The sequence below is a fragment of the Dichomitus squalens genome, assembly GCF_000275845.1.
Source record: "Dichomitus squalens LYAD-421 SS1 unplaced genomic scaffold DICSQscaffold_79, whole genome shotgun sequence".
NCBI lineage: Eukaryota > Fungi > Basidiomycota > Agaricomycetes > Polyporales > Polyporaceae > Dichomitus > Dichomitus squalens.
In genome coordinates, this window is record NW_006766961.1 from 14084 (window position 1) to 22281 (window position 8198).

Below are 8198 nucleotides of genomic sequence, written 5' to 3' on the forward strand. Positions count from 1 at the left end.
GGTTCCAATCCCCGGTCTGACCAACTTTTCATTGTTCAACAGGTTATGAGCCCTGTGTGACGCTTCGAAGGGAGCAGGGTCAGAGAACCCCCGCCTCGGGAAATGTGCCTGAGGGTAACTTCATTTGGAAAAGTTGGTTCCTTGATTGATCACCAGAGTGTGACTTCAGGGGGAGTGTTGGAATCTGTAGAATTCACACTCTAGTATCGGTTGGATGGTGTAGTGGTAACACCTCCCAGCGCATATGGGATGACCCGGGTTCAATCCCCGCTGACCAACTTTTCATTGTTCAACACATACAGATATCGGGCGAAGAATAAGTAAATAGACGGAGACAGACGGGAAAAGACGACGAACGGCAAATAGCTTTTTGTGTGCATATGGACGGATATATATGCATTCACCTACATACATGTGGATATCTGACTACTTCTGCCTTTTGGGCGGACTGAAACGGGCCGAAAAAGATGAGAATCGTGAGCAACAGGGAAGGTTCTCACTGGGTGTCAATATTGATGCCCAGTGAGAACCTTCCCTATTTCCTACGATTTGTAGCTTGTTCTAGCTGGCATAAAGACCAATATCGGTGGATATCGGTAGATATAGCAGGAGATAGGCAGATATGGCCACAAAAAGCCATTTGCCATCACCTTTATCTGTCGATTTGTAGCGTTTCTGGTCGATTACAGTCTATTCTGGCCTGTTTCGACAGACAGAAGAAGACACATAAAGCTCATAAAAAATTGGTACAGATTCGGATGCTCGATGCGATCTCAATTTGGAATGGAAGCATATATATTTATCATCAGTTACTCTACAGTATGACACGCGCGCTGGGATACATTGACGCCTGTTCCCGCCCTGCGCCCGCCTGCCGCACTGCTGCCTCCCGCATCTCATGCCGGCCTATCTACTGCGTGTAAAGTGTGTGGCTTGCGTGGCTATGAACTCGTGCTCATGGAACTGTCAGCGTTACTGTACTGTGGCCCACCTGTGTACAGTCTTTGCCTGCCACCACTTACTGTTATGCAAGTACTAACCAGCTCACCTGTATGCGCTCACTACCATGTACCATAAATGTCCTTATGCTAGTACCTACCTTGTAGCCTCAAAGCAGTCAGTGAGAGTGCCGATAGTGGGAGAACAGAAGAGAGAGTGTGCGGAGGCGAGACAGCAATTGACCGCGTTTATGAGTGCGTCGGGGATGTCGATGGCGTCATGGATGAAGGGGTCGGGAACGAGATCGAGGACCAGCCTGACATGGAAATGGATGATAGTGGTCGTTTGGCGCCCAGAGAATTGGATGTATATGGATGCGGCGATGTATACATGAAACAGTTGTTGTATGGAAGGGTTGGCAAATCGACGTCAGATGGCCATTCTATATACAAAAAGTGATCATTGATGCATGAAATCGAGCGTGGATAGATGCTGAGCTGTCATCGCGACAGCTCTAAAACGATGGCAAAAGATGGCATTCGCTGGCAAAAGCCGCAAATCGTAGGAAATAGGGAAGGTTCTCACTGGGATTGATGGCGAGCCGCTGTTCATGAAGGAGATACGGATATAGAATATGAGTAGTAGATGTAGGGGGAGACAAGTCTGGGCGTCGACCTTAACCGGAACCCGCGGGTGATGAGTTCGATGAGGCCGAGCAGGACGATGCCCATAAACGGACTAGCCGACGCCTGTCTGCATATGGGACAAGTGACGTCACGCATCAGGCGCTCATATCAACGCACGATGGCTTGCTCACTACTTAGCGAGTGAAGCACCCACCAAAGCTATAATAAGCTGGGACATTTTTCTGTGCATATCAGTCGGCTTTACAATATCTGACAACCTGGAGAACGTCGAAGGGTCCTTTGCTGCGCATTCAATGGCCGAGACTGGTATTCATCCTTGCCCGACGATGCCCGGCAGCATCCGTCGAAGTCCGTCCATCGCCGACACTGTCCACCGGACTCCGCCGGAATGCGATGCTGTCCACCGGAAACCACCAACTCTGCCAGTTCCGAGCATACTACTGGGCGAACCTCACCCCGCAAAGATACCGGCGAAGCTCACTGCATAAGAACGGTTTCCAGGTCATGCCTTGTATCAGACGAGGGAGCTCGGGTCAAACGTCAACATGACCGGATCATGTTGCGACGGCGTCCTCTAGATAGAGTAGTTACAAAGCCCTCAAAAACGAGAGAGACTGCGCACAGGATGGGAGCGACACGTACTTTGCATGCTCCCCAGCTCTGGCCGACAGCTTTGGACGCCTCGCTGTACATGTCGTGCATACGCATGGGGAAGAACCTTGGCGCGTACCCTGCGCGCAAGCATGACGTGTATGTGAAAGATTGCGAGACTGCCATCAAGTGCTCGCTGTGCGGTCACCGCGGCTGCAGATTGGTCCTTCGGAAACTCCACCATGTCTGTGTATGAACGCTCTTCTGTGGATCGGCGCTTAATCCGTATTGATGCAAAGTTGCGTGTGGAGACAGACACGCGCGCGTGGACGATATGATAACGTTCCGGAAACTGCAGCCTATTTGGAGAAGCGGTCGAGTGAGAGGTTAGACAGACAGTACATCTACGAGGAGGTTGCTGATAGGTGAGGGGAGCAGACAGCAAGAGCCAGGCAGTGAACGTAAAGTCGAGAAGAGTGCGCGGAAGGAGCTGAGTGAGCAGAATTCGTGGAGGTTTATCGGTCATGAAATTCCGCATAGTAGCCCGCAGGTCTTGGACCGTAGCATTGGATACCAGAGCTCCTCCGTCGAGTGTAAATTGAGACAGAAAGAAGAAGGGAGTGCCAAATCGCACCGAACTTTTACCCCTTCGCCCTACCCACGCTTGAACGCCTGCCACCCACCCATCCCAAGTCAGCATAATGCCCCATCACCAAAGGAGAATGAAGTACGCACCTCGTTAATGCTCCTCCGCCTCCAGCTCTTAACCAAGTAATGCATCATCCGTCGTATATCTCCCCACATGAAGAGCGGGACGACGATGAGTATGACCGGGGTCGCAATCTCCCAGAACAGGAGGTCGCTGTTGTGGTTCACAGACCACATTGGGGTCAAATTCATGCCCTGCGCAAGCGATCGGATGAGACATCAGCGCGCGCAAGACTACATGATCGAGTGAATGGGAAACGAGGACACGCGCGAAGTACCCGGTGAGGAGTGTGAGCAGGCAGGAGATATTTGAGACGACCGTCAGATGGCGCCTGGTTCAGATTGCACGTCAGCAGCGTCCTGGCTAACCCGAGAGGGTGTGTATGCACATAACTGGGTTCATCTCGTATGACGCCATCTATGAACATCAGGCCTTCGCTCAGATTGTCCTAACATGATGCAGTATCGACAAGAGAGCAATATTGGGGGACTCACATTGAACGTACACATCAGCCTGAAGTACGCCGATCAGCCTCATCGCCCATACCTACCACACGCCTGACGCCCGACCACGAACAGGCAAACGCACCAAATATATCTTCGTCTTATGGCTGATATACCCCTCCAGCTTCGTCTTGTCATCCACGTTATCCGGGTCCCGCAGCGTTAATGGTGCTTGAGATTATTTCGATGACGCCAGGACTCTTGTTGTGTGTCGGCCTCTTCCTCGCCGTCGATCTGAGCCGGGAAATCTGAACGCATTATACCAGAAAACATGTCCGCGGAAGAGGTGCTCTCGGGGGCGCGATCATCCGAGAAGGAGGAGAATGCGGAGGAGGCGAGGGTGTGAACGAGGATGCGGATGAAGAGGCGGTAGTCAGCCATGGAGGGGGTAGGGGGGGCGTGCTGATGGAGGACGTCCTCGAGCGCGAGCGGGTGCAGGCCTGCAAGTCAGACATATTATGACGTCGCGTTAGCACTGAGCACACAAGATCATCGCGGATGAAGGCGGCGCACCATACTTGTGCGCGACCGCGCCGTTGACCTCCCAGCTGATGCCCCCGACATAGATCCACCGCACCCGCACCCACGGCTCCCGCGCCCCGCTTGCCCCGCGCTCGCCCTCATCCCCGAGGAACTTGAGGAACTCGCCGTCGTCCATCCACGCAGAGCCCGCGCGTGTCGTCGAGTAGTCGCTCACCTCTATCGTGCATCGCTGGCGGATGTGAGGGTACTCGAGGAATGCGGCCGCACAGCCAAAACGGACTTGTCCGCCATCGTCTGCGTAGCTCCGCATAGATTGGGCGTATCTCGTGGCCGTGCGCGTCAACGTCGAGGCGAACCCAAGAGTAGCGTTCCAGGTACAGAATTTGCCCAAGCTCTTCTCGTTCGACGGATTGAGGCACGGGAGTACATCCTCTCGTCGGTCAGCATGGTGGTTGCCGTCTCTGTGGAGAGCATGAATGCGAAAAGGAAGAGAGAGCCAGAAGATCGAGGGGTGGGCTTAGACTAATGCGTATCTTCTGTCGCTCTAACACTCCAGGTGTGGTGCTGACTCATCAAGATTCCCAGGCGCTGTGAACGCTGGTGACATGCATCCTCCACTATTTGCCTTCCACCTCAATCCCGCCGTGGATATACGGTTGCACAACGACTCGAGTATGGATATATAGTCGTCATCCTTTACAGACTTGACTCCAGAGACTTGCGAAGTCGCCATCACCGTCCTCTCCGTTGAGTCTGCCCGCTAACTCAAAATTGAAGTGATCTGACTCATCTGAGGCACCATCCACATTTGTCTCTCACGAACGCCGCCCCATCTCTCAGTGGCTGCAAGTACGGATAGAAGGCCCGATTGCCATGACCGTTCCACCCTCGGCATCCGAGTCGCTCACCTGCTACCTCAGACTCCCAACCTTGGCGTTGAAAATGCTCTCACAAAAATACAGGGACAATTCCCCCTTCCCCTTATCACCGGGATCTTGTATGTAGACCCATCTGTCGGTTTTTTCAGTGATTAATTACGATTCAGGACGAAGACCCTAAAGCCCAGCCCAAACGAGCTCCGTCGACACAGTTCAGTCCATCACATTCTGACTCCCTGCATCTCGGCTACATCATCGCATCCTCGGTATCTCTCAGTTCTACGACCAGACGGGATTCACATCTGCTTCCTTGACAGGATACAGATGAGAATTGCGCCGCTATCCCTCGGCGCCGGCGACAGGAGTTGCATCTCGAAGTGAAGTGTTCGGACGAGGATTCGCCTTGGCACCCATCGCTGAGTTCACCACAATCAATCGTGCCGTAGTTAAGTTCAAGGCTCGTTCAGTATACACGAGAGATCCAGTACTATTCAAGGTATGTCGGTCACGATGTCATAGTAGCGGACGCATCAAATCTGCCTTCCCAGCGCTTTCAACGTGAACTGTCAAGCCAACGGGCACCGGCCAGGCTGAATCGAGGTTAGTGACTGCCTTTACCAGGCTCGGAACTCCCGGGATCAGCTGTCCCGCAGTGTTTGCCATCACCTGCAGGTAGTCTTCTGTCTGACTGGCTGACATTCGATCGACAGCCATCGCGCGCTCATGCTGGAATCCAGGCTGAGGATGACGAGTGGTTGAGCCCTTGGGCGTAGTCCCTACGACCCTTTTAGGCAGAACGGAATCACATTGGCGACTGCGCAATCTGGCAAGTCTGGTCTAGAATAACGCGAAGTCTGGTGTTTAGATCTGTCGATACATCCATGGTCAATGTGAGAAAGCTCTATGGCATGTGACGAGCCCAAAATTTTGTGAACGGTGTTGTAGAAGGACGTGCCATTGATACATCAGTACCTGAGAAGAGATGTAATCTACTTCCGGCATCATCGATGCCCGGGCCATTCATTCGGTAGCACTCACTGACAGCGTTTCAATCAGTCAGAAGGAAAAGATTATCGGAAAGTAGCCTGGCGCCGTAGCTGTGACATCGTGCTTTGATACTAATGATTTCGCGCCGAGACACCAGGGAAAGACCGTTACCTTCCACTTCAGTCCCTGCTCTATGATCTGCTACATATATTATGTCTCTGCCATCCTCCTAGATAACATCACCCCCGTCTGACACACCCCTACTACTAGTGGCTGCACGAGATTGTTCTCATGTCAAGCTCGACACTCACCCTTAAGCCATCTGGGTGGGACGTTGTCGCAGGTCAGACTACAGAAGCAATAAGGCAGATTGCACTGTCTGCCGCACTACATGGTTGTTAGAAGCTGACTGAGTCCCGTTATTCATCAATATGACTGACTTTGATTTTAGGATGCTTCACGACGCTGGTCCTCATAGCGTTTACCGCTCTTCTAGTAAAGTGAGCCCGCCATTCTCAACGCCATAATACCTGATCATTTGCGCAGAGGGTGACATTTATCTGAAGGCAATGGCATACCCATCGTTTCACCACGATTGTCCTTGGTTTAGCACTCGTTCTTCTCTATGCATCCACCACACTGGCCGTCATCATCACTATTCTGGAAACACAGGGCAGCATTCTTTGGAACGCAATGCATATGGTACAAATAATCTGGGAGGGGACATTCCTGCTCGAGGTCACACCGTCAGTTCTAAACTCATTGACCTCTGGTCCCATCTCCTATGGATCCTGTGCGAATACGGCGGCGCTCACAGTCAACGTACGTCCTGGTCTTCTTATCACACCGTATTTTGTTACAACACCTTTACATTTCCCTAGATTCTCTTGGGCGATTCAATTGTTTGCTGGCGAGCTTTGTTGCTTTGGCCAGGGAACCGTGTTATAAAAGGCATCTCAATCATACTGTTACTGACAACCTTCGGTGAGCTTGCATAGATATGGAAATTGCTATACGTTCTCATGATCGTTGTCTCTGGGGTTATAAGCTCTGGGAGCAGTGGATATCAGGTTCAGATGTCTCTTCGGTGAGCTAACCTTCGGCGAGTCACTTAATGGCAATACCGGCGTTCCGGGAGGCATGTATGGAGGATCACCATACGGCATCGCCGCCTCTGTGCTGTCGTTGAGTGTGAATCTCTTCGCAACCATCACAGTATCCTACAAGGCATGGTGCGTCATCATTCCCATCTAGATCTCCCTTATGCCAGCCTCTTCTGAACGGCGCAGGAAATCGAAAAGGTTCCTGCGGAAATTCATGGTATCGGGCAACAGGACAACCCAGGTGGAGAGACTATTCTCTGTGTTCGTTGAATCCGGGATGGTATATTGTACTATCTGGGTAGGTCGATTGTTTTGCATCCACGTTCCAGCAGCGAAACTTAATTTTCTGCTTGCAGATATTCGTGGTTGCTTGGCAGATATTCGTGCACCCCATCGTCGATGGAATTGCTCCTGCGTTTCAGTTTCAGGTGCGATTCGGCGAATTCATCGACGGAGGACTTATACCTATTACTGTACGTTGGAGCTCATTTTTCAAGGAATGTACCTCTCATAACCCATCGAAGGCCATCTACCCGGTCGTCGTGATCATACTCATCGCACAAAACAACTCGCATATAGAGACAGCCTTTGGCGGGGGTGCAGCCAATACTCTCGATCCATCGCGTTTGGACGGCATCCGGGTCTCAAGCGCGACTGTGCTGCATATAGCACGGATGAATCAAGTGGGAGGCGGGTCTAAAGAGTCCAGTACGCATACCACTGAGGAGTGGAAGATGGAGTCTGGCAGCATTGCTTAGTTTGTGGCTCATATTGCGGCGCAAAGAACCTGTGACAAAATAGATGCTATACACATATCGAGTAAGGGAGAGAATGGGATTTACAGTATGTGGAGTGGCACCTTTTCTGGCATAGTGACAGCTAGGAAGTGGAGAAATAGATCGAAATAGTAGAGATTGTTGGAATATTGCGTGCACGCTGTCTTTGTACCCTTTGTCACGCGCTTGACAGGCTGTCAAGCGCCTTCTCTATTATGCGGATCCTCTACTCTACGCTTTGCTAGTCTACATCATGTATATAAGCTACGGCTTCTTTTCCCTCGATCATCATCCTTCCCTGCTTCTCAGCTTCTCTCTCTCGTGTGAACTCTAACAGGTTATGAGCCCTGCTTAGCTCTAACTGAGAATTACTACGCTTACCGCTGCTATATCTTATCTTATCGGTCACAACACATGGCGACGTCAACCGCTGACGCCATCGGCAGGATCCGGATCGATCCTCTCACCGGGGTAGAGGATTGGCCCTCTTGGAGAGTCCAGATGGAGGATCTGCTGTACGGGTTAGGGTTATGGGACTACGTCATCGAAGAAGGCAAGCCGACGGCAAAGGGACACCAAGGC

General features: G+C 51.7%; 2 protein-coding genes and 1 non-coding gene across 3 annotated transcripts; 1 reads left to right on the forward strand and 2 right to left on the reverse strand.

Moving 5' to 3' along the window:
* The first annotated feature begins 208 nt into the window (after nucleotides 1–208).
* On the forward strand, nucleotides 209–281 carry DICSQDRAFT_t203. Its single transcript has one exon. It is a non-coding gene; the product is annotated as a tRNA-Cys (tRNA).
* A 2550-nt stretch (nucleotides 282–2831) lies between these two features.
* On the reverse strand, nucleotides 2832–3303 carry DICSQDRAFT_175000 (uncharacterized protein; the record flags this gene model as incomplete). The annotated part of the gene is made up of 4 exons (XM_007370870.1): nucleotides 2832–2849; nucleotides 2913–3080; nucleotides 3145–3217; nucleotides 3275–3303. The coding sequence occupies 4 exons, from the start codon at nucleotides 3301–3303 to the stop codon at nucleotides 2832–2834; spliced, it is 288 nt and encodes a 95-aa protein (XP_007370932.1).
* Nucleotides 3304–3551: 248 nt separating this feature from the next.
* On the reverse strand, nucleotides 3552–4182 carry DICSQDRAFT_175001 (uncharacterized protein; the record flags this gene model as incomplete). The annotated part of the gene is made up of 2 exons (XM_007370871.1): nucleotides 3552–3829; nucleotides 3903–4182. The coding sequence occupies 2 exons, from the start codon at nucleotides 4180–4182 to the stop codon at nucleotides 3552–3554; spliced, it is 558 nt and encodes a 185-aa protein (XP_007370933.1).
* Between the last annotated feature and the right edge of the window lie 4016 nt (nucleotides 4183–8198).